Raw genomic sequence first — 26992 nt, forward strand, 5'->3', positions numbered from 1 at the left:
ACAATAAAAGGAGAAGTATTTGCATTTATTTTAAGAATCAAACATCTACAGTGGTGTGCTGAAATCCAGTAAACATCCAGTGTATCATACTATTTGATATTGCTATCTTTCACTGCCAAATTCAGCATTATGGAATGTCAAATCCTGCTCATATAAATTATCATAAACGTAAATGAACCATATACTATTTTTTTTATACATGTAGCTACGTACATCTAGTACAGAAAGTAAATTTACATCAGTATCTCCATAGAGAATAACCAGCTATAGGAGCATAAATACCGCAATCATAAAACAGCAATCATTTAAATTAGAACTACCATCATAGTTGGTGTAACAAAAGTTGATTTATAAACATTTCATGTGCCACTGGATTGGTTTACATCTTAATGTCATTAATAGTGGTTGACCGATAACATACAGTACACTTACATTATGTTATTGACCTTCAGTATCTATAGGGTGGCGAGAGCGGTTCTCTTAAACTGCAAGTCCCCAAACTATAGATCCAATCTCATTTGATGGGAAAAGATGTAGGCCTAAATGCAAGTCAGTGCTCAGTGTATAAGTTTTAATGTAAGAATTGGGTCTAGGAAAGTTTTTTAAAGTTAATACAACTCATTTTGCCAAGACACTCTTAAATGCTAAGTTCTGCAATTTTAGACTTAGAAATGATATATACCGTAGGTCTAAAATCACTGAACTTACCATTTAATGTACGGTATAGAAGCCTTTTCAAGATGGACACGCACGGATACAGAGCCAAAGCTTTGAAAATAATGTGCTTAGTAATTTCAAAGAGCATTGAATGCATTCACAGCCAGCATGCAAAATGCAATTTTGGCTTGTTCTAGCAGCTGCATATATTAAGGACCCACATAAAGTTAAAGATAAAACATCAATGCAGAAGCTTTAAAGTAGTAACTTAATTGTATACTTTGACATTATGCACACATCACATGGTGCGCTAATGATGGACATTTTAGTGTTCCACCTCCAGTTTCTGTGTGACACACTTGATGCGTATATTTTCTCGGAGGTTGCGGAGGCGTGCACTGCGACTTGTGATCTCCTCCACATAGGTTTTGGGGAACCAGCCCCGTTCCCCGTCAGAGAGTCGGATGCCTTCCACCCAACCTGGGAAAATACAGCAACGCTTAGTAATCCAAACACAGTACCTCTGACTGTTTTTTCAATTTGGTCACCATTCAGAAAGTCTTTTATTGTTGTATTTGCTTCCAGTTGATTATCAAGCATATTATGCATTTTCAAATGTTAGAATTGAAGCATGTGTTAATAGATACATTGGTGTCAAAGTCTTACCGTCACTGGTAATAGTTTTGGCTTGAAGAATATCCGCCTTCTCCAACGTTAACTCATCATGCTCTTGCGCTTTATAGCTCTTGATGCACTGAACTTGGGATAGATCTAACGATGAAAGAAAAAATCGTGTTAATTAATTACATTTTCCAGGGGTATGAAGGGGAGCTGAATCCAAATCTGTTTGTTGTATGTTCAGTGTAAAAATGAGTGCTAGTGCCTCAAAATGGACAATTTCAAGATGACGGCCACCACTATGCTGAAATATATTAAAAAACATATTGACTAAACAAGGTAGAAACTTGGTTTTCATCCAATACCATATTCTGATTTGAGATCAAATGTGAGGAAACAGCTTCAAACGCATATACTGTATACCGGTAGGCCTATTGTGGAAATTGTTAAAAAGCTCCAAATCAAAAACAGAGTTTATCTGACAGACAAGCAATGCTTGTCTGTCAGATAGCAGCAGGGACATGGTCCTTATGGGCCTGGAGGTCGGTTAGAGTAGGATCATAATGGGAAGACTGGAGCCCAGGGCATCATGGGTTGTTCACCTTTCCACTTCCAGTTAAAAAGCTGCAGAAAAAAATACTTTTGTAACAAGCAACGGAGAAGCCTATCCCCGCCACAGGCCATAATCTACACATCCCTGCCTCGACACCCAGTATATGGTTTGTTCTGACATCTCTACAGTGAATTCCACACCCTCTGATCGATTGATTGACATTTTTATTTGGCAAAAGAATGTAAAACAACACAGTTACATTTATAATACTTTTGTTTAAAAGGTCCGACCAAAAAAGTCCTTGTGGACTTGTTTCCGTTGGGGTCCTTGAATTAATTTCATAGACATATATAGTAGCAACCAAACAGTTCAAAAATCAACACAAAAATCCAGAGAAAAAATACCACTATGTACAAACAAAAGCATGAAAAATAAAAAATATATACAAAAAAAAAGGGGGAGGGGGTCGTCTGTCTACCGGGAAACTGGTACTACCTCCTCTTATGGCCTCCAGAAAGATGAGTTTTTAGGGCTGTTTTAAATGAGCCCAGCGAACTGCATTTTTTGAGGGATGGGGTTAGACTATTCCATACCTTGGTGGCCGTGCTGTAGAAGGAGAATTTGCCCATGTTTGTTTTATGGGTGGGTGGTACCAGATTGTTGTTTACGCTCCCTCTAGTTTCGTGACTGTGGGTGTCACTAACTTTTTGGAGGTATTTAGACAGATATGCGGGTATAGGGGGCATATCGGGCAAATCTGCATTTACGATTTTGAAGACCAGTCCCATTTTTAGTTGTTTAATCCTGTCTTCCACCCTGAGCCAGCCTAGGCTGGCAAAGTGAGTGGGAGAGAGGTGGGTCATGGGCCCCAGTCCGAGAAGTAGTCGAATCAGTTTGTTTTGGGAGGTTTGAAGCTTAGTCTTCAGTGACACTGAGGTGTTGGATTACCAAGAGGAGCAAGCATAGTCAAAAAGGGGCTGAATCAGGGCCCCATAGAGGGTCCTGGGGGCCTGAGGGTTCACAAAAGAGGAAACTCTGCCCATAAATCTGGTTCTCTGGTTTACTCTTTTTACCACCTTTGTTGCAGGTATTTGTCAATAATACATCCCAAATAGATAATCTCTTCTTTGCTAGAGATGATTGTGTCATCGACTTTGACCTTGAAGTCATTTACCTTCATCTTACTGAGGGAATGTTTGGTCCCAAAGAGAATGGATTCAGTTTTCCCAAGGTGTAGTGACAGTTTGTTATCGGTAAGCCAGGTACGGACTTTTGAGAGTTCAGAGCTGAGAGCTTCCTCAACTTGCAACTTGTCCTCACCCGAGATCAGGAGTGCCGAGTCATCAGCGAACAGGAACAATTTGCAGTTACAGACCCTCTCCAGGCCCATAAGTGGCCATGTCTCTCCACTGTATCCCCACTGAGGAGCCCATCTTCCTGACACACCTGATGGCCCAGCAGGCCGGTCCCAGAATCTGGAACGTTTCAAATCCGTAGAGGGGAAAGGGGGACAGCCCTGGACATCTTGGACTTCCAGCCACCCTCTTACCTCCACACCCACACCCACCCAGACCCCGCTCTACCCACCTGAGGGCCACCCCAGCCATGCTACACTCCCGCATTGACCCTTTCACTGACCTCCACACCAGCAGCCATTCCTCACATCTGAGGTACCAGGCCCTTCTGTGACTTTAACTCCTGAGGCATTTGACAGGAGCAGTATCGTGTAGTATTTGAGAAATTGAAATAAACAAATACAGCTACGTTTTGATTTAAATGCCGGCAGCAATATACTGTATACTCTCACACAAGAAATGGGTTTGTGACGAGAGGGTAAAGTGGATGTGGTTGTTTTTCTGCCAAGGAGTGCTATTGGTGTAAAACAAGTGCTTGCAGTTGATCTAGAATCATGAAATACCCTAGTTTGACCCCACACATGCTACTTAAGGCAGAATTAAATGTTTTAAAATGTTCCCACATAAAGTTGCGGGTACCTCAACTTTCAACAGCTGTCATGAGTTACCCAAGGGGATTTTTTTACAAACACATTGCTGAAGAAATTTCTTGGCAAGGAATTTGTTTATTTATATATATATTTTATTTAATATTTTTGCAATAACCCTGACTATAAATGAAGATTTTCACCATATGAGTTTCAAGCATGTTTCCTCACATTTGATCAGAATATGGCATTGGATACCCCATATGAAAACCTTAAAAAGCTAAATTCAATCAAGTTTATATACCTTGTTTAGTCAAAAAGAGTTTTTAATATCTTTCAGCAAAGTGGTGGCCACCATCTTTAAATTGTCCATTTTGAGGCATTAGCACTCATTTTTGAGCTGAACATGAACATGGATTCAGCACCTCTTAATTAACATGATTTGCCTTCAGCACATTAAATAAGCAATTTTTCTGAAATTCTGCCTAGTCTTGTTTATATTCTTGTATGTGCTAGTGTAATTTTAAGACCTGTTTCACCATGCAATGAGGGTAAATGTAATTCCTACTTCCGGTTCTTTTTTATACAGCGCACAGAAACAACATATTAAGATGATCAACAATATTTGGACATAATATCCTTCCCAGGTACAGTAACCACTTATGATCAAAGGTTCTACCAAAGTTCAACATCGCTTTAGTGCAAACCAAACCCATAGTACTCACCTTCATTCTCACTGGCCTGCTCAATGTCTGAATCAGATGGAAACATTGCTGTGATCCACCTCTGCTTTCCACTCCTTGGTAGTAAAAAAAAGAACACAAACGGTTTAAGCAAAGGCTCAAATGTCCAATCAGAACAGTAATGAAAATGGTTTCTAAAGGAGCCCTCTGGCATTGTTCAGGACTTACAAAGAACATAATTCATAGGACATTACTCATCAAGGCTCTATAACGCATGGGAAGGCTATCAAACTGTTGGAATAGTAATACTCACTCAGTCTGGGCTTTAAGTAAGATCTGGTGCTTGAGCTGCTGGCCCTCACATAGTTGGAGGTGGAAGATGAAACCTGAAATGCCCTGGAGCTTCTGACTGAGGTCCTTCACTTTCAACTCTCCAATCTTGGCATGGACAAATACCATGAACTTCAACGTGCTACACAGAAACACAAGAGGAACACATCATTCTGGGATCGATGTGAACACACACAATACATTCAACACGTTCAAACCCACATTAGATATACCAGTCCTCGTAAGAGCAGTGAATAAGGACAGACTGCTTTCATGTATTATGCTCCACACAAATGGAACAAACTTCAGGACTCTCTGAAACTGGTGCGATTGGTCTCAATTGAAACATTTAGGGTGCTTCTCGAGGACACACTACATAGTGACTGCACCTGCTTCATGTAACTCTATGTTTATTGTCTCCGCCAGGCTGAAAGGCATGGCGAGAGAGTATGTTTTGCCCCATGTCCGTCCATCCGTCCTTCCGTGTGTCCGTCCTTCTGTCTGTTAACAGCTAATCTCCGCCACCGTTGGCCCGGTCGCTGTGCAACTGCGCACACACACTCCCTGGATGCCACAGCAGAACCTCTAGCCTGGCGTAGCTAGACTATATCACTGCGTGGATATGAGTCTGGTGCTTCCATGAGGACGTTTTGTTTCCCAAGGGGCGGGATCAAAACAATGTCCCTCGACGCAATTGGTTAGACCTACAACCAACTACCAATTACAGTCGCCCATATTCGAATACTGGGCCCTGATTGGTGCCCCACGTCTTCTGGGAGAGGAAGTGGATTCTCTATGGAGCGGTGCCAGACCCAAATCGCAGAGTGCAATTTTTTTTTGCACTCGCAGATTCGTCTGGTCCCAGGCTACAGAACCTCTGCCCCACATTTTTCAGATCAGCCTGTCATAGCGCCACCATGAGGCCGACTTTTGCAAAACACATTTTTTGATATTACTCCTACAGATTTTCTCCAAAAAAACACGCAAATCGGTATACAGTATCTCTACAGCCATGTGATCAACACGGATCTTCCATATTCCATCCTGATTGGCTAAGATTGGCTTCCAAAGTTTGCAGGATTGGTTCATTCTGAACAAAATGCCTCAAATCATGAACACAGCATGCACTTTCCGTGCAATTTTTCACGTACGTTCCCACTTGGCCCAGGAAGAAATGTCACTTGAAAACTTTCAAATCAGCCTCATGGCAAAAATCACGCAAATCGGTACACAGTATCTCTATAGTCATGTGATCAAGATGGATGTGTCCAATATTTCATATTCTATCCTACTTGGCTAACATTGGCTTCTAAAGTTTGCAGGATAGGTCCGTTTTGAACAAAATTCCTCAAATCATGAACGCAGTGTGCGATTTCCGTGAAACTTTGCACACACATTCCCACTAGGCCGAGGAAGAAATCCCACCCTTATCACATTGGCCTGTTATAGCGTCACCGGCTGGTCTAATTTAGCAAACCACATTTCTGGAACAAAATGCCTCAAATCATGAATGCAGTGTCCGATTGCCGTGCAAGGCCTAAGAAGAAATGGCACCCTTTTCACATTGGCCTATTATAGCGCCACCAGGAGGCCATAATAACCTACCTGACCTGGCGGAGACTTGTGCTCCGAGGAGCACTTTTTCTAGTTTGCATCTGTGACACTGTACTATGATTCAAATGTTTGTTATTGTTTTTCACTATGTATGTATTGTATTTTATATGCTGTTATCAGGGCGTCCTTGAAAAACAGAGCTTGCTCTCAATGGGCTTCCCTGAATAAATAAAGGAAAAAGAAAGGAAAGAAAGTACTACAGTAGTTTGTGTGTTACATTTGAGATAAGGTAGTTAAAGGACCATACTGGTGGTCTGGCAGGTTTATCCCATTGACTACGACTCACGGTATACTTGACATTAGTGACAACAATTTTGCAAAGAATTTGTTTGATTTTCATTCAAATTGCTCCTTAACTAGGGAAGTTTATCCAATGTTGATGTATCTAGTAAAGTTGGTAATGTTTTAATAACTTTGGATAAAATGTAAAACAAACGGGAAATCTAAAAATAAAGCCATTAACAGTCAAATGGTCTATGTTTATGTAAAATATGCCCAAAGCTGTGAATAGATAATGTACAGTATCAATGCTGGTATGATCCGTTAATCATGGGCTTAGTAAATATATTTCCTGGCCCGGATCGCTGGCCTTGTGGTCTGGGCTCATAAGCCTGACAGCGCGTTGCAGGTTCGAGTCCCGTTCCTGACGATGCTGCGTGCCTCTCCCCTCTCTCTCCCTCTTTCCTGTCTATCTTCACTTAAAAACATCTATCAATAAAGGCAAAAATCTAATCTTTTAAAAAAAGTATTATTTCCTTCACTGCATGGTATGACTTGTGAAACCAGGCTGTGGACTGTGACTTTGTCTCATAGAGGATCTAAATAACTTACTCCTTCCTTCTGGACAGCAGAAGACAGTCATTGAACAAGTGAAGGTACACAGGCTTTGTGGGGAACTTGAGCTTTGACCCAGAAATGCTCATCATCTGAGTGTCCACTTCCAGTAGTTCACCATGCTTCACCAGCCAGCGGGACTGAGAGATCAGAGGAAATATCTGGAAAGGGGAAGATTGCAGTGTACAGTAAGCCACCTTGTGAAAAGTGATATTATTAGCTACAATAGATAGTAAAAGTAACACCGATATAGCAAAGTGCAAAAAATTACCTTCCCCTCAAAATTAATTTTCTTGTTGAGGTGAATAAGCTCCTCCATTCTTTTCATAGACTGCACACTGAAATTACATTCCATTATGATCTGTGGAGACATAGTCCAACATAGTTATTACTGTCAAGTAATAACAAAGTAACAAAGTTATGTTACATTACACCAGTTATTCACTATAGTCAATCACTACCTTTTTCAGCTCATTGAAGGCTTTAGTTGCAGTGTCCTCATCTCGCGAGCCTGGTGTTGTCCTCTTTAAGATATTCTACAAAGTAAAGTAGAAATCACTTGAAGACATGCCACGTAGCAAACATCACTGCAACGTAATGCTATTCAGAGAGATTGGGCTAAGCTTAGAGCTGCAAAATACTTGGCCAGGAGAAATAACCCAATGATGGCTCACATAATTGAAACCAAGCGCTAACATGAATTCTGTGATCAAAGTTCACTGCTCTACCTCCACCAGCATTTTGAGTCGCGTGATCCGCTGGAAAGGAAGGATTAGGAAGGAGGCGAGAGGAAGTCTTTGGCAGATGGGGTCTTCCTCCAAGCGAGCCAGGATACTAGGGAAGCGAGCGTTCTCCTGCCTGAGAGGATATTAGACAGACGTTCAGAAGCTGAAACACTCTTTAGAAATGGAGGTATAGAGCATTTGATCATTTATAAAAGGCAGGTATCAACCTGAACGCCATTACAGAAACTTGACATTTCCCTCAGCATTAACATTCTACAGGGAATTAAAATGTTGCTCACAGCAAACGCTGGTAGGTTTGTTCTTGGTAGGCCTGGTTGGTTACATATGGCAGGTAGACCCGACGTAGGGCTGGGCAATGGTCCAAGACGATGTCACATACGTCAAAACGCAGGATGTCCTCTTCTAGCCTGTGCTCCAGATCCTGAAGGAATCTATGGATAATTAAGCAGAACGTGTATTATCAGAGACAAAACTTACATTGGAATTTTTTGTAACAAAAGTGGGCACGGCACGTACAATAAAAAACATTTTACCTCTCACTGACATATTTGACCTCAGGTAGCTTAGAGAAGAGCCATTGTTTATCCTGGGCTCCCAGACACTCGCCTAGCTCCTGGGAGAACATGAAGTGGTCCACTGCAATTGTCAAGCTGCGAATGTATGACGCTTCAGATGTCACCAGCTCAAACTTGGCCTGATTTGAAAAGGAAATAATATACCTCAGTGATGGATACAAACTATTTTGACAACAGTTTCTTTGCCTCTGCTCAGCTGTAATGTGCATTTTCATTTTTATGTACCGGTAATGTGCATAGTTTAGATCCACCCACATTCAGTGACAAATTGGCCAAATTGGCCTTCGGTTGGAGGTATTACCAATCTAGAAAAGACTACTCCCATCAAAATAGAAATGCCTCATCTACGGAACATTGGAATATAACCAGAACCTGAAATTTGTCTCAGGTTGCTTGGGACGGGTCAGATTTCTGTCCCCAGTCAAAACTAAATGTGGATAAGCAGCATTCCGTTTTTGCACCACATCTGGAACAAACACCCAGAACACTGCAGGTCTGTAACAGCTCTCAGTTCTTTTAAATCAATGCTGAATACATTGATGTTTACCGCTGCCTTTCATGATGTTTTTGACTAAATTCTTGTGCTACACTGTAACTTTTTTCTAGTCTTACACTATTTTTATTTTCTATTCTCTTAACTCAAGTGTCCTTTTATCTTTGAAATGCCTTATTGCTGAAATAAACTTGCTTTGCCTTGCCTTCCTTGGACCCAAACCACAAGGAAAATGCATATAGCACCTTAACGGAACCACAAGAACAGAATAATTACACATGCTATCAGGAAAGATGAAGGAATGCCAATCTCCAAAAACGTAATCTTTCTTAAATGTTCCATGTTCACCTCCTGTAATTTCCTTTCCTCGTTGCTGAAGTTGTCCAGCTGGCCACTGCTTCGAACATCAGGGATATCTTGCCACAGAGCAAAAGCAGAGCCTCGAGACGAACGAAAGGAACTGGATGGGGAGAGATTGGATGGAGACGGGGCACCATCAGAGCCCTCTTCCCTAAGCTCATCCTCTGTGCATGGCTCCACCCCCTGTTGCCTCTGGATCTCTCTGTTAATGGCGACGTCACTGTATTCTTGGTATAGAATCGCTAGGATGTGAAGTCAAGCCAAACAAAAGAAAGCGGTGAGATCATGATCATGAGAGTGTTCAATAAAATGTTATATTTTAAAAGTTCAACGGATACAGCATGTAAATGTTGCAGGACAACTTACAGCTAGGCAAAAAGCGAGACAGGCGATTTGAGCTACTCAAATGGGGAGGTGAACCCCAGTCTTCCTCTATGGATTTCTTTCTCATCCTGTGAGGAAGAGGAGAACAGTCAAGCGAACCTAAAGAATGTCAACATTGACATGACAGCATTTGCATCTGATTATAATGGCGTTAAAACTGTTTTCCTTCAGTGAATATTCACCCAAGCTTGGTGCTCCACCGATGTAATGGCATGCTACTATCACTGGAGGGCAGTGGTGGTGGGGGGCCAACAGGACTGTGGGGGGCACTGTCACTAGAACCCCCTGAGCCTCGATGCTTAGAGCTGGACTTAGCTAAAGAGGAACAAGCAGATGCTGTAGTTGGTAATGAACAGCTTAAAAAATCATGGTTATGAATGGGTGTAATATAAACAAAAGATGAATCTCTCTTATGCTTATGTTATCGAAATGTGTAGAGAGAACACATTGCAAAGTCAGTTCCGGGTTTTAGGAATACACATTGTATAGCACTCAATTAACCCAGGAACAATTGTGTCACGATACATATATTTTGTGTGACTTGTAATGAATCCAGTGACTTTGGTTTGCTTTGATAAAAAATCTTATTTTGAACTATTTACTAATTTCTTAGAAAGTACCTAAAATGATCATTTTCATGTTAGTTATATTTTTCATCCGTTTTTTAAATCTGTCTGTGGACCTTTGGGTACATCTTTACACTCATTTTGGATGAAAACATTAGCATTATGGTTACATGCATAATGGTATAATTAGCATTATGGTTACATGCATAATGGTATAATGGCTCCTTGTCTTGCAGCGACTCACAGTCAGGGTTGGGGCTGAGGCTGCTGGAGCACTGTCTGTCCCGGGACGCTACCCGAGCAGACAGCGACTTCCCCAACTTCAGGGTGAAGGAGCTTTTCCTCTGGGACAGCTGCAGTCTAGATATCAGTTCTGAAGCCGAGAAGCGCCGGCGCTCATGGTCCCCTTGACGAGGTCGTGATAAAGAGCTCCCCCCAGTGGCAGCTAAAGTCTCTACACTCTCACAGTCCTCTCCCATTCCTGGCATTGAGTCTTCTATTATATGCAGGGGTTCCTCTGGCAAAGTCAGAGCGTCAGAGTAAAATGGGTTTGGGAGGTCTGTAGCATCTGAAGGCGAGGGACTGGTGATCGCCTCAGAGGAAGATATTCCATTATCATCTTCCTCCAGGAATGATGCAAAGGGTCCTGGGAAAACATATTCTCCATCCAGAATTGGACTGCTGAGAGATTCATCGCTCAAGCTATCCGGGGAGTAGACTCGCATCTTTCGCCCTAGTAAACGGGGGAAGAATATTAATGAACAGTAATGGTTCAACAGAAAAGGCGTAAACTGGGTTGAAACGCAAATCATCATCTCAACTTGGTCAACCATTAGAACATTGGAGTGGTCACTGTACTCACGGAGGGACTTCTCCTTCAGCGAACCCTGGGACGTTCTCCTCTGTGGCAGGTAAGTGTCTGGACCCTGGAACCCTGGACCCTCGGGGGAGGACGGGGAGCCAGGCAACTGAGAATCCCAGGAGTCTCTGTTAGTATAAAGGGAAGACAGAGGTAAAGACAGCGGGAGGCTAAGCGCTGCATGGAGGGGACGGCACACGGTCGTTACTGAAAGAGGTCTCTCCAACTGCTGAGAAGTATCTGTCCCAGTGTCATTCTGGCCGTCAAACTCGTCACCGCCTCTTAAAGTCTGTGAGTCCAAATTCAAGTTTGCGTCGTATTCATTGTTCAGGTTGATCCTGTGGCAGCCATTTTGTATTTCGTTCAGTTCGTTCAGTGTGTGCTTCAAACCATTCAGTGTTGTGCACTGTGTGTCCAGAGTAATGGTAGACCTGGGAGAACCAAGACCATTGATTTTAGTCACTGGTGACTGTAGCTCTATGAAAGCTAGCGTTTCCTGCTGGCACACTGCGACGTGCTTGTGGTGGCATGGCCGTAGCAAAGATCTGTCATCTCGGGCCTCACTCAAAGCTTGGGACTCGCCTGAGCCAGGGATCCACATGCTGGGGCTCTCTCCTCGGCAGTGAAAGGCGTGGAGGTGGGGCTGAAAGTCAGGGAGAGGCGACAATCCATACCCAGGGAGCATAACTGAACAAATTCATGGACGCTGCAGAAGTAGAGAGAAGAGAGAAAAAGGTCACATTCATATCCATGTACAAACTATATTTAACTAGACCATACCCGGTCGACGCATCCGTGGGGGGATATGCGCACATGATCTGGCAACCCGGGAGGCAGTTCGTCCCATAGCTGGGCAGCCCCGTAACCATGGCGACAGTGTTTGACACAAAAACGCTAATAAGAAGCTGAGATTTGATGAAATTGAAAAACGGGCTTCACAGTTAAGTTCAGATGGTAATGGTCAATGGCTGTGTGCAAAATCAGAGCAATTGGTCCAGCCACTGAGGAGAGCCGGGTAGCTTCACCTACTCACTCACTCACTCACCACTACAGACGGACAGAGGTTACTAGAATTATAGTAGGATGAGTCACAAAACTCAACTACATATTTTTACACATTCTCTCCCATGTGGCCATTTGTTTTGCTTTGATTGTGTTTTTACCATTTTCTCCCAATTTACTCATTGCCAATTCCCCCATATAGTCCCCGTCACTGCTGAGCCCTACTGGTTGGTCTTAGGGATTTATAGTAGTATACCTTAACCAGCCTTTATTAGAATGAAAGGATAAGTCCAACCTAATGTATTGGAGATTGGCGGTTCGGCATGTTTAGTCCATTGACCATGACTCACAGTATACAGCAGGCTACTTGACATTACTGTCGACCATTTTCCAAACCTACATAATATGCAGGTACATTTTTATTGACTTTGGAGAAGACACTAACAGAAAATGGTTTGTTTTTATGTACATTATGTATATTATGACTGAATGTATTGACAGTGCTATGGTCCTTAAATTCTCAGTTTAATTTTATGGACACAGTGACATTACTCAAAAGAGATTTTGGATCCCTTTCTGGCCTGTAAATATTTGTAACTTTATTTGGAGGTAACTATTTGATGTGTTCAGAATGTCAATGTCTCAATTCATGCAATGCTTAAACGATCTGGCCAGGGAAAAAAACTTAAGCTAACCTAATAACCCCCCCACCCTCATCCCCACCCGCCCGCCATCGACTGACTACCTGTCTGGGGTCAGAGGCAGCATGTGTGCTGAACAATGCCAAGGACACTGGCACAGGTCCATTTACAGCTTTTACATGAACACAGATGTTATAACCTAGTTATACTGTAGGTAAGTAACAACCTTGCACACAACACCTTCAAGCACCTTAGGCACTAGGACAGCGGTCAAACCGTTCTCTTGCTTTATTATTTATTCCCCCTTGCTGTTGTATACATATATGCTTACTATTGTTATTAACACTGGTACAATGTCTGATGACAGAACAAAACAAAACAAATGTTAGTCTTATGTACACAAGACAATAAATAACTCCTTGAAGATTGAACCCTTGATGCTTGATAGCCCAACAAATAGAGTATTTGCTTCTGACCTCAACACCAGGAGCTAATGAGTCAGAAAACAGGAATTCTTTGTCAAGAAAAGGGAACATTGAGCATTGTTGTTTAGTCCTCTACAACTAAAACACCAGCAAAATACAGCAACAAACTGCTTATCCAGGGATTAGAGATGGACGACAGCACAGTAACTCATGACTGGTAAATTGGCTTCAGTGTCGCCAGAGGATTCCATGGACTTGATCAAGTGTTACGTAACACAGTGGTAGTCAATTATAATGAACAGTGAGTGAATTTTTATTTGTTACATGAAAGTTTTAGTTAATCTGCATGCACTGGAGAGGGTTGTGGGATGAACCCTATATACAGTATATTGAAATCCAATTTAACTCTGAGAGTGTAACAATGGACCAGAGTCAGAGTTAATGAACAGTATACTCCGGATATTACTGTGAAGAGTTCGTTCCACAACCCTCTCCAGCACTTCCAGATGAAGTGGAAGATTCACATTTTACTGTGTAACATGGCTCCTGTTACATTGTTGTGGTTTGACCCGCCAACATTTAACATGCCGTCTATACACCCACACACACAGGCTCGCTAAAACGCTTCCTACAGGAATTAGCGAGATGAAGGTTAAAACGATGACACGATGTGTGTATCCACACACACACACACACACACACACACACACACAGCAAAATCCTGAGTGTTCATTTAAGTCTGGGGGTGTGCAAATGGACCCGCACACTCAGGATTTTACTGTGTGATGCACACCTCAGTCGGGTGCAGTGTCTCTCCTGAGCTATGTCTTCCTGCTTTAATTAAAGACTGCTTCACACACAGCTTGCAGCCCCTGTACTTATCACACACACACACACACACACACACACACACACACACACACACACACACACACACACACACACACACACACACACACACACACACACACACACACACACACACACACACACACACACACACACACACACACACACACACAGCCAGACAGAATACCCACAACAGTCAGACAGTCTCAGTAGACAGCACATCCTCACCACTCTCACCTTTCACCTGAGATCTGAGGCTCATCGATCACATGACCGATTGTCTTCGTCCCTGTCTGTCAGAGCCTGTGTCTTTGTCCCTGTCAGAACCTGTGTCTTTGTCCCTGTCAGAGCCTGTGTCTGCCAGAGCCAGAGTCTCTTAAAGCACTGATTCTCAACCTTTTCAGGCCACGACCCCCCAAAAGAATCATATTGTAGCTGGGGACCAGTAAAAATAATCATAATTGAACTGGGGACCAGTCAAAAGAGTCATATTTGAACTAGAGACCCCCCAAAATAATCATATTTGAACCCTGACAAGCACTTGGAATTGTAGGAGTTGAGGCATTACATTTAGTTTAGTGACTTGGTTTCACAGATAAATATTGTGAAAATAGCAGATCTACAAGCTCACATTTCGCAACGCGAGCCGTTGTGAGCTTGTAGATCTGCTATTTTCACAATTTGCCTCTTTCTTACGTTTTTGGCCAATGTTTCACCAGTTTTTATAGTACAGTTTGTTGATAGTTTGTTGATTACTTTTGATGCAGTAATGGTCTTTTTTTGGTTAAAAGTCCTTAAGATTGTCACTGTAGTGTAATCTGGGGACCCCCCCTAAATCATGTGGGGGTGGTCTTAAAGCACTGATTCTCAACCTTTTTTCATTTCAAGGACCTAAAGTTTGATATGCATTTCACAACGGACCCCATTTTGATACAATTTGTTGCTCTCTACACTGTAGAATCCTCAGTGTTTATCTCTGAGAGGGTGGAACCAAAAGGACCTGTACTCCACCCACCTAGTAACAACAATATACAGTATATATATATATATATATATATATATATATATATATATATATATATATATATATATATATATATACATATATATATATATATATATATACTGTATATATATATATATATATATATATATAGTACTTGTACTTAGTTGCATGCCGGTGTCGTGCAGTGTAAATAGCCCATCCACAAGCTCACAACACGTCCTGCTGCTATGTTGTGCACTGGCTATTTTTGGTGCGCGACACAGCATGCAACAAATTATTCCTATATAATATTATTAAGTCCTTGACAGGCATTGTTTAATTTCAAGCTTTTTTCCAACACTATACCTATTAGTATTATATCAACATTTTATATTATGTTAGGACTATTATTTATTAATGCATCGTGGCTGCTAGTCTGTGCGACCTCTCTTTTCCCTTTTTTAGAGGACTATTATTTAAACATAATTAGTTTTGATACCATTTATACCTAGATACCTTTTTTGAAGATTTTAAAACGTTTTCCCATTTACTACCTGTAATTATGCCATGGACCACTGATTGAGAAAGACTCTTAAGACTCTTAAAGTACACCAATGAGATATGCAGCATTTCTAACGGGATGTTTACAGTGAGAGTCTCTTAAAGTTGCAATCCATTACTTTTATGTCCTTCAGATTTGAACCCTGTTCTCACTACCACTTCTCCAAGAGGCTAGGGAAACCACCTCCAACCACTGCAGATGTACTGCATAATGTAAACATAATGTTCTATTCATTAAAATAAGTTCTAGTTGCAGCTAGTAAAGCACACCGGTGAATCACGCAGTGTTTCTTGCTGGATGTGCAGAGTGAGAGTCTCTTAAAGTACACCGGTGGGGACGCATCCATCTTGACAGGCTGTTTAAACAGAGCCCACTGAGGCAGAGTCTGTGATTGTTTCCCCCCTGCTTCCTGAACAGCTAATCCTCAACTTCTGACTTAAACACCAGGTAAGTGGAATAGTTCAGACACAAATATGCACGTGCACGTGCACGTGCACGTGCACACCCACACACACTAACACATTCACGTGCACTTAAATGTGTCACCACCGGCACGGCAGTACACACCTATGTGTGTACTGTAGGAACAGGCACACGTGCATGGATGCACGCACATGCGTACACAAACACACACACACACACACACACACACACACAAACACGATCCCACCCCTCTCTTTTGAAACAGCCACACCCACTCTCACTGCAAAGGTAGGAAACCTGGTCGACTCTTTCCCTCTCTCTTAAACACACATACATTGTTATGCGCGTGCACACACACACACACACACACACACACACACACACACACACACACACACACACACACACACACACACACACACACACACACACACACACACACACACACACAGAGACAGAGCAGACACAAACGGTTACCTGTTCCCTGCTGCAGACAAAGGCAGCCTTTATCTGTGCGACTGGGGCAAGCTGCCCCGAGCACAGGATACCCAAGAGGCTGTGGGAACAGCTTATGCTGCTAACTCCGAGTGTACAAATGGAACCAAATGGACCGGTAAGGGTCCATTTGTACAGTACACTCCGAGGTAAATGAACATTGAGGATTTTACTGTGTGGAAACACTAAACTCCTCCACTCATATACTACTATACGTTGTAATCCTGTTACAAACATACTGTATGGTGCTTCTTACACATTATTGCCAAATCTCTCTGTTAAATTATGGGCGTTTCCTCGTCAGCTATTGTCATGACAACTACACAGCAAAATCCGGAGAGCTAATTTAACTCAGATTTTACTGTGTTTCTCAATAATAAGCAGGTCAATTGACTGTTACCATGAACCCCACATCAATGATTCAGTCCATGAATCAAACTATTCTTTTGTATAAAAACAGTCAACATGTGGTAATAACCCACTCACTGCATTCATCAAAACACAAAAAGCATCCGATTACATGCATTTTGCATTCCCTGTGTGATGATGCTATTATATCGGGCCATTCAAATTTAAATTCCAAAGACTTATAATTTTCCTTGTCATAGCAGGGTGTTATTTGTGAGCCTTATGGACTTTGCTGCCAGAGTTGCTCCCTGTAATTTCTCTAGGCTGCCGTAAGACAGCATGTCTGCATACAGCACTTAATGAATGGCACTCTGGCATCTCTTTTATGACAGCAGTGATAAAAGGTGATATACAGCATATATCTTTTTTTTGTATCATATGATTTTTCATCTTGAAGGCTCGGAATAATCCTTTTGGCATGAATACGGGCATAAACCTAACGCTGATTCAGCTTTGTGAAAGCCCAAAATGTTGTGTAATAGCATCATTACAGTTTGTTTGAAGTTTGCCAGGGAAGGCGAGGGTGTTACAACAAAATGTGTTCACTGTCAGAAACGTTTGTGGTTTATGGAGTTTAAGAGACTTTTCCGGAGCATTTACTTTTCTGATGTGTGGTTTGTGTGACGTTGGTGGAGGGTTCTGTGCATGTTGGTTGGTTTTAGCGGTCATTTTTGGAGAATCAGTCTTCCTTTGTCAGTGGATTTCAGTGTTTAGTTAAATGTCAGAAACTACATACAGTACATCTTGTATCTGACAATACTTTGTCATAACTTTTGTGAGGATCAATTTAGCTGTATATGTGAGTTAACGTGGGCTCTCTTTTCCATGACCGTGAGTCCAGTTTGTTTGGTCAGACAGGCCGGAGTGTCCTAGCGGTGTGGTGTGAGCAGCTCCTGTGTATGTGTGAGGTCGCAGTGAAACTTTGTCACATCAGACCACTAATTGCCCGGCAGCAGACTGCAGAAGCCCACACTGTCTGCTTAGACGAGTGACACCAGAGACATGACATCATTTTGTGTGTCACTTCTGGGAAAACGTTCCGCTCTGCTTCTCGTGTTTAGGGATTGTTGTCTATTAAGAGGAATGCAAGAGGAAGGAGTGTTGTTAACTAGCCAAGGAAAAGGTTTATTTCTATTTTCAGTGACTTTGGAAAAATCAGCCCTTATTTACATCCTTCCCTATTGTCTTATTGCTTCTTGAATTGTGAATACACACATTTTAATATCAGGTTTGGCTAAAATGTGGTTCTCCATGTGCTGAATTTAAAACCATTTCTGACAACTGTAGTCCCAATGAGGTGAGTCAGATGGTCTTTATGCTGCATCTAGTGTTAAACTGTCTTCCAAATTCAAATACCTCAGCAAAATGGGTTGAAACTATTCCATTCCAGAGAAGCATGTGCATAGGAGGGCAAAGTGACCGGCTAATTGGCATTTTTTTGTAAGATAAGCCATTTGGATTCCGTGAGCATGGCTGAGTGAATTCGGGTCAGAGGGTTCTTTGGTATTTGTCCCTCTTCCGCCCCGCTCCCACTCAGACAGGTGAGCTTCCCAGAGGCTATGGAGGAGGAGGGGCGGTCGAGGGGTGGCACCCGAATGTTTACACATGATGTGGGTCCTCCTAATCCTACTCCATAGCCTCCAGCAGCTACCCGTGTCCCACCAAGACACCATCAAGACGAATACTGACAACCTGGCTTAGTATCGCACAAGGCACTGACACATAAGGCCCGGATTGGACAAATGACTGAATGTTGGGCTAGTGTGTGTGTGTGTGTGTGTGTGTGTGTGTGTGTGTGTGTGTGTGTGTGTGTGTGTGTGTGTGCGCTCGCGCGCGCACACACGCACAAATGTGTGTGTATGTACACACACTGCAGTGATATCTATCTTTGATTGCATGTAAGAAGACACAAGGGAGACCTTCCCTAACCTTGTCCTGGTCTGGCTCGACTGAGCAGGTTTGGGGCTAATATAAACAGACAGCGCAAACAACAATATCTCATTTAAAAGCCTGGAAAAAATGGGGACCATCTCACATGCAAACGTCAAGACTTTGGGAACTTTTGACACCCCACCCGACTCCACCCCCCCCCACGTGCCCTTCCACAATAACAACTCCAGACAGATAGAAAGCAAGGAGAAACAGCAATGGATGGAAAAGTAAAATCCCAGTGTTAGCAACTGTGAAGAGTGTACAAAAGCCACCATTTGGTTCCGTTTGTATACCCCTTCAGGGTTGCATGAACACTAAGGAGTTTACTGCACAAATCAGCAAAAACCAAATTACCTGATCCAATTATGTTGCACTATCATGATTCATGAGTCATAAAAGCTACTTAAAATCAAATACAATGAAGGGCTGAGGACGCACAGTAAATCCACACAATCTCATAATGAGCACCGTCTAACAAAGAACAGTGGAATCTTTGATATTGGAGGCTAGGCTGAAGCCCGTATGAGAATAACTTCCTAGGAAAGGAGGACTTTAAGATGTTTGTTCAGGTCCCATGTATAATATTGATTATATTATTCGGAGTATACCACATTACTTTAATAAAGACAACTTTTTATTGTTACATTAATTATTATTGGTCAGCCCCTTCAAAAGATGCAGCTAAAATCTTTAGATAAATAATGCTAATTTGCTCAAAGGTTGCTGAATAGAGCCATCTGTTAGTGCTGTTGGATCTCTTAGTCCAATACAAGCACTGAGAAAATGCATTGAACAAATCAGTGACTGGATGTGACAGAATTCTCTTCAGTAAAACAAAGACAGAATTGAAGTAGCTGTTTTTGGAGCCCAGGAAGAACGATTAAAAATCAGGCCTCATCCCTCATTTGGTAATGTTAAAAACCACAACCCAAAACAGAAATCTTGGCATAGTCATGGACTCGGACCTGAATTTCAACAGCCACATTAAGAAAATTACATTGTCAGCCTATAATCACCTTAAGAATAATATCAAGGATTAAAGGATTTATGTCTCAGCAGGATTTGGAAAAACGTGTCCATACATTTATCTCTAATTTATTTAAGAGTTTAAGAATAATGTACATGTTTTGTCAAATTGAATCTACAATACCTCTTCATATAAACTCCACTATAATCAGATGAGGAAATTAGTCCAAAATTGGTTTTCCCTTAATTGAGTTCGGTTTGGGAATACTATTACATTGAGGTTCACCGAATGTTGTGAAGAATGTCTGGCATGCACTTATCTGCTGTGTTCCCATTTCACCTTGAGCTGTTTGTATTATTATCTCTTTTTTTTCATTCAGGCTCTAATGTGTATAAAAAGTACCGCTGGCTGATGTTCTCTACACTCAAACTGTCAATCAATAGGCTACACGTTGATTCCCATCTTATCCTCTGCCACTAAACTCTCAAGAGGCTGACCTACTTTGGGGTTTAACCACTTGAGCATTCATATTCTGGGGGGAACATTCGTCAAAACTAGGCAATCCACTGAGCTTGTAGGTCGGCTATTTGCGGCGAAGAGATTTGGTGTAGACGGAAAAAAAGTAGTGTACTTAGGTCCGTTTCACTAAGAATAGAGGGTTTAAGTGGTTAAAAGCTAATATGTGTGTGTATCTCCTGCATTCATCTCCTCCATGTTAACTCACACTCCTCCCTGACTGTTTTTCCAGTGTCGCCGCGCTTCGGTTTTTCAGCCAAGCACCAGCATTTTCTTGTCAACCCCCACCTCCCCTTTTCCAATCCTTTCCCTCTTTTATTATCTGGACAGGTATGGACAAGTAACCAAAGGGCTGCTTGTTGTTTTGAAATGTGATCGGGTAAAAGTGGAGCAAACATAACGAGCTGACCATGCGGCAGGTCTCCAGAAAACTATTTGCTGTTGCTGAGAGTTGAAGCCACGCTCTAATAAAAACAAAAACGATTGAAAAACCACACAGTGTCATCGGGATTAGGGGATGAATCCAACAAAGGCTGAGTGCCAGCATTTTGCACATTTGAAGAGAAAGAGAGAAGGAAAAAATCTAGTTGTTTCTTTAATGAAGTTGTCAGATAAGCTACGACACGGCAAAAACATGGCACAGTGTAAACATTTTTAGACTTTCAGTTAAATAACCCAAACAACAAACAAAAGCCAAGCAATTTCAATGAAAACGAGGAAGCACCAAATCTCAACCAGTTTCTATGGAAGAAGTAATTCCTCCCAGGTCAAAAAATACATTATCTCTTGCATGAGTGTGCATGTGAAACTCTCTACCCGTATTGGCCAACTCCCAACCTGGCCTAGCCTGAAGGCTACAGTCCTAGACAGGTGTGCGAGCAACACAACCGGAGAGACACTTTTTCAAACATTGCCCCCAGGCTAAGGTTTTTCACGTCTGCTTTAACATTCCCACATGCAAATATTCTTTCACACGCAGGTTAAAATCATTAAATGCACAGCCTTTAAGAGGTTCTTAAATCCTCAGAAGAATGCCACCCGGATCAAAACAACATATTGATGTATGCTTTTCGGTGGTCACGGCTGGCCAACTGAATCATTTTAAATGAGAAACAATCAACCCCCGGATTACTTTATCCATTATCCACTTTCTACTTCAAAAATAGCAGATCTGCAAGCTCACTTGTCATATTGTGACATGTTGTGAACTCGTAGATCTGCTATTTTCTCTGAAGTTCACCTGTATTTGCCAGAAGTTTGTCTATTTTCGTTGAATGTTTGTCTATACATTTTTCTACCAAAAGTATAATGACATGCACAAAATAGGGTCTGGGTCACCAAGTTGAAAGTGGTTAAAGAACACAAACATCATTGACAAGACAGCATAACAAACATAAATCTGCTGGGTCAGTGGTCCATTTTATCGAGCATGTTTCAAGACAAGTTCACGTCCAACTCCTGTGCTGCCCCGCCCCCCCCCCACCCCCACCCCCTCAAACGAGACCCTCTGACAGACACTTTCCACATTCCCTGAATGACTAGGCCCCTGTCATTCCTATGAAATTGCCCACTAAGCTGAGGCAGGGGACAAACAAAGAAACTCAACTATCCACGTGCAAAAAAGCAAAGGCTACTATTATACACCGTTAAGCCCACTGCTATTTAGGCCAAACGCTGAAAAGGCTAAGAAAGTGGTTGACCCTTGTCAAAAGCACTATAGTATCATTTCACTAAGAGAAAAACTGAACTTTGGAGGTCAGCAGGCAAATTTGTCTCCGCTTTGGAAGCGGGGTTCAGTGCACTCGGCAGAGTGGAAGATAATCACGTTGTTCTGGACCTGTGTGTTTGAAGTGCTTGTGAAGGCCGTTGCTTTAAGCGCAGGTAGGTTTTGCATGCCAAAGTTGGTCGGGGTAAGGTGGGGAAGAAGGGTGGGGCACGGCGTTGTGTATGGCTTCCCCACAGCATGCACGCGTGCACACACACACACACACACACACACACACACACACACACACACACACACACACACACACACACACACACAGAGCGTGTCTGAGTGGCAGGTGATGGGGCAGGTGCTCTCCAGACATGCAGCGATGAATGGGAGAAGGCTAGGGGAGGGTGGGGGTGGAGGGCTGCACTGTGGTGAACCGTGTTATAAATCTAGGCATGATAGGAACAGGCCTCGACCAGAATCAAATCCACTACTCCTATGGGCCTCACATTCAGAAGATTACATAAAAAGAATGCCCTGCGTACGGTACAGTATCTATTTCAACGCGGCATTCATGAACTTGTATAAAGGAAACTGGCACAGATTAACAGACATGTTCTACCCTCCAGTCCGCGGTGCTGCGCAGTGGGAGACGCTCTGTGTACATGCTTCGGCACAGGAGATGGTGGTGTGTCCGGTGACATAGCATAGTGAATCACATAATCCCAGAAACACACCCAGAAAGTCGCCCGGCTAGTGTACCAACTTGAGCTGCAGCCAAAATGCCATTGCTGCCGGGTAAAAACCTTGTATCCCCATATTTCCATAAATGAATGCCTATACTTTGTTATACTACAGTGTCACACAAAAGTAGGGAAAATACAACGCTCACGGCGCGTTGTGAGCTTGTAGATCTGCCATTTGTACTTTTTTGAAGATTTGTTTAAGTGTGTCTGTGGGTTTTATACATTTTTGAACCAATGAAAAGTATAAACAAGAGCTTGTGTCTAAAATAATTACTACATTTGGACATATTGGAACAGGTTCTTTTTTTCCATTTCCTGAAAAGTAACCGTTTAGGACATGAGAACAAGGTTTCCACCCAACAGTGACACCATGTACAGTACAGTACCTGCAGACATCCACATACTGTATGGGACACACAGACAGGCTGCCAGACAGAGGCTCTGACTTGAACTTGGACACAGACAAACTTGCATGACGATACACTTAGTCATCATGAGCGCAGACGGAGCAGCAGGCATCACCCGGGCTCACCCGCTCTGACTGCGATCATTTCTGCTACATTACAGACGATCATTATACTGTAAGACGCTCCAAAGACGTCTGGAGGGTTGTGACCTATTTTAAACACCAGTTCACCAAAGCAGTACTAAAGAGTGCGTAATGGGATTCTGGGGCACTAAACAGTTATATTGCCTGGCTGTTGAATGTCATCGTTGCGTCGTGTGTTTGTCCCTCCTGAAGCTGTGTCAACAACCCAGAGCAACTGCTGCAGGGCCCTGCCAGAGACTTGGGTTAAATAGACAAACATGCACAAACCGCCTGCGCCAGAGGATATCTGACGGTCGCCTTGGAGAAACAGACATACATTTGACATATTACACATACCGTTTGCCACACAGAGACACATAAACACATACACCAACCAAACACTCCTTAGTGCAGTGGTTCTCTCTCACACAGTTTAATGTAAAGAACCCCCAAATTGATAATGTACGTATTAAGCCCTAGACTCCCATTTGCCCCCCCCCCCCCCCCCCCCCCGTAAGAGTACAGAACTGTCTTTTCTGTAGGTGGGGAGAGAGAAACATATGATCTGAATAATCATTCTTATACAGTACTTTCTCTCATTGGATTATCTTCTACACCTACTGTAGAGGCTGGTGAAATTATACTGAAATCAACCACTTTCAATCCTATTTTGTGCATGTCATAGGCAAAGATTTTCAAAAATAGAGAAATTAGCTTGTGAGCCTGTAGATTGGCTGTTTGTGCTATTTTTTAAATAGTGTTTAAAGTGTTTAAACTGTTCCTGATTTAGCTGGGGACCCCCTCGAACCCCCTCAAGGACTTTGAGAACCAGTGCTTTAGTGTACAAACATGGGGTCACTCTTAGCCTACAGCTATGAAAAGTTTTGACTCTTCCACTTTGCCCTGCAAAAAGGAATACTAAAGTGAGGAGAGTGCAACACCGGCGCCAAGTTTCAGCCATGTACAGTCTCATCTCTTTTTTAACAACCCCTCATCCAACATAGTCCAGACATGCACTTACCTGCCCCGCTCTGCAACAACTCACTGCTCCACACTGTAAAGCATCACACCGAAGCCCATGGCTTAGAACCGCCTCACCTCTCTCTGCACAATGCCTTACGGTTCATCAAGCATTATTATTACCGATGCAAACGCCAACGCTTCCAACAGAATACATTAAAATTCATAAAACCCTGGGGAGGAGGGTTATGCATGTGCTATGCACTGCTTATTCACATAATGTGAAGCCTACAGTATGTGGTGTGTGTGTGTGTGTGCGTGCGTCACGGCACGTGAAACACAGCGCTGACGCGCCACGCACAGTGGCAGCAGTGTACAGTACATCAACGTTCAGTGCTTCAAGACCTGCCATTGAGTGGCCCACTTTTTCCCAATTATGATGAAAAGGAGTTTTAAGACGCCAAAGTGAGCGATCCTTAAAAGCCTGTTTTATTTTTTTCTTTCTCATTACAATGTCATGTCTGTAAGTGAAGAGGAAGAATGCATCCCATATATATATCGCGCGCGGTGACATAACGTGTCACGGCGAGTGAGTTTCGTATATCCCATAGGAGGCTGACAGAGTCCTCCACACAGATCCTCCACAGTGCTACCTTTGTCTCCAGCAGCTAGTGCACCACTGACAGAGACAAAGCAGTGCACCTGACATGCAGCAGTGCACTACTTTTTTTCTCCTCCTTTCTCCAAAAGTGCACATGCAGCGCACAACGACGCACAGCCTGGGTGACTCGCAGGCAAACAACGCGGCTCAACTTTCACCTCCCCATCCCCAACAAACAAAACACTTAAATGCTACATAATCACTGACAGTGGAACGGAATGTTCCCAGTATTGATTTCCAAAAAGTGCATTAACATATTGGGACTGAGATCTTATTTGAAGTGTGCACAGGAAAACCCTCGGTGTTAATCTAACTCTGAAAAGTGTACAGATGGAACCGAATGGACCCGTAAGGGTCCATTCGGTTCTGTACACTCTTCGGATTTTACAGTGTGACATTGTGACAACCCACAGAGAGTCTGCGGTTGATATTTTCCTGTGTACCTCATGAGTGTCAGTATGTTGCATGCTGGATGGTGGCCAGCATCGGTGTTTGAATCCAGGCCGTCCCAGGGTCAGGCTGAGCCGCTGTGCTATCCATTGCTGCCTTGAGTTCCTCTCGGCTTCTTGTTTCCCTTTCGCCCTGGTTTTCTTAAACTCCACTCCGTCTGCAAATCCCCGGCACCCGGACAGGGGTCCTGGACGAAGCCGTGCTCCGAAGCCCCCCTTCTGTCCTTCTGTACTCCTCAGGCGCAGAAAACAGGTTGAAAAAAGCTCCAACAACAACCACTTGCTGTTCTCTGGGCTACTTACAATGCAGATCCCTCTGTAAGCTCTTCTCCTCGCTCACATTTCTCCCTCTCTCTCTCCCTCTACCACCCTCTCTCTCTCTCTCTCTCTCCTTTTTGCTCCCTCCCTCTCTTTCTTTCTCTCTGCTACTGTTGGGGAAGCACTCTGCTGTTTTCCCTCGCCCTCCCCTCCCTTCCTTGGAGTCTAATAGTTATTTAGTGTCTCATTTCAACACCTGCTTGGAGAGAGAGAGAGAGAGAGAGAGAGAGAGAGAGAGGGGGAGGGAGAGAGAGAGAGAGAGAGAGAGAGAGAGAGAGAGAGAGAGACGGAGAGAGAGAGAGAGAGAGAGAGAGAGAGAGAGAGAGAGAGAGGGGGGGAGAGAGCGAGCAACAAGGAAGGAACTATAAAGAAAATCTCATATACTCACATACACTCTGCGAGTGTATGTTTGTGTTTGTGTGTGCGTGTGCGTGTGCGTGTGTGTGTGTGTGTGTGTCAACATGCAGTAAATGTGAGACAATATAGAGCAGGTTTAGAGGGAGAAGTTTTGTTTTGTATGCATGTGCTAAAAAGTGTTATGTGGCATTATATGTGTGTGTGTGTGTGTGTGTGTGTGTGTGTGTGTGTGTGCATGCACTTCAGCTGCAGGATTGTGTGAGATACATTGGGAGAATGTCTGTGCATGTGCAAAAACGAAGCATGTGTGTGCGGAAGTGACGAATGTGGGCATGCATGCATGAATACAAAATATTCGTGTGAGCGAGCGGCCGACCACGTGCGTGCATGTGCCCTGTGTGTGTGTGTGTATGTGTATGTGTATGTGTATGTGTGTGTGTGTGTGTGTGTGTGTGTGTGTGTGTGTGTGTGTGTGTGTGTGTGTGTGTGTGTGTGTGTGTGTGTCTGTGTGTTTGACAAAGCAACATTAAATCAAATGTACTTTTTAGTAATTCTGAAAGTATACATACCTGTATGTAATCAAATGGACCACTACGGGTCCGTTTGGTTGCATTTGTAGACTCTCTGAGTTAAATTAACAATTTTAACATTAACCACTTGAACCCGAGCATCCATATTCTGGGTGGAACATTAGCCAAAAAATAGCAGATCTACAACACGTCGCGCTGTGACGCGTTGTGAGCTTGCAGATCAGCTATCTTTGGCAAAGATATTTGATGTAGATGGAAAAAAGCAGTCCAAGTACAGTTGCAACTCACTCAGGTCTGTTTTCCTAAGAA

The 26992-nt window shown here is 42.9% G+C and overlaps 1 protein-coding gene across 2 annotated transcripts; it reads right to left on the reverse strand.

The window, feature by feature from the left end:
- Position 1: 1 nt before the first annotated feature.
- Positions 2–25843, reverse strand: arhgef19 (Rho guanine nucleotide exchange factor (GEF) 19). 2 transcript variants are annotated; one of them, XM_084070284.1, is made up of 16 exons: positions 25473–25843; positions 11218–11920; positions 10600–11088; positions 9972–10104; positions 9772–9857; positions 9394–9647; positions 8511–8671; positions 8256–8408; positions 7960–8089; positions 7693–7767; positions 7503–7592; positions 7229–7392; positions 4767–4925; positions 4496–4569; positions 1324–1428; positions 3–1137 (listed from the first exon to the last, which is right to left on the reverse strand). In XM_084070284.1, the coding sequence occupies exons 2-16, from the start codon at positions 11897–11899 to the stop codon at positions 983–985; spliced, it is 2910 nt and encodes a 969-aa protein (XP_083926410.1). In that variant the 5' UTR covers positions 11900–11920; positions 25473–25843; the 3' UTR covers positions 3–982. The 2 variants fall into 2 exon arrangements, with proteins under 2 accessions (XP_083926411.1, XP_083926410.1); XM_084070285.1 differs by lacking the exon at positions 9972–10104 and having other exon boundaries at positions 2–1137; positions 9772–9888.
- Positions 25844–26992: the final 1149 nt, after the last annotated feature.

Source organism: Gymnoscopelus microlampas (assembly GCF_963454915.1).
Source record: "Gymnoscopelus microlampas genome assembly, chromosome: 10".
In the NCBI taxonomy this organism is placed as follows: Eukaryota; Metazoa; Chordata; class Actinopteri; order Myctophiformes; family Myctophidae; genus Gymnoscopelus; species Gymnoscopelus microlampas.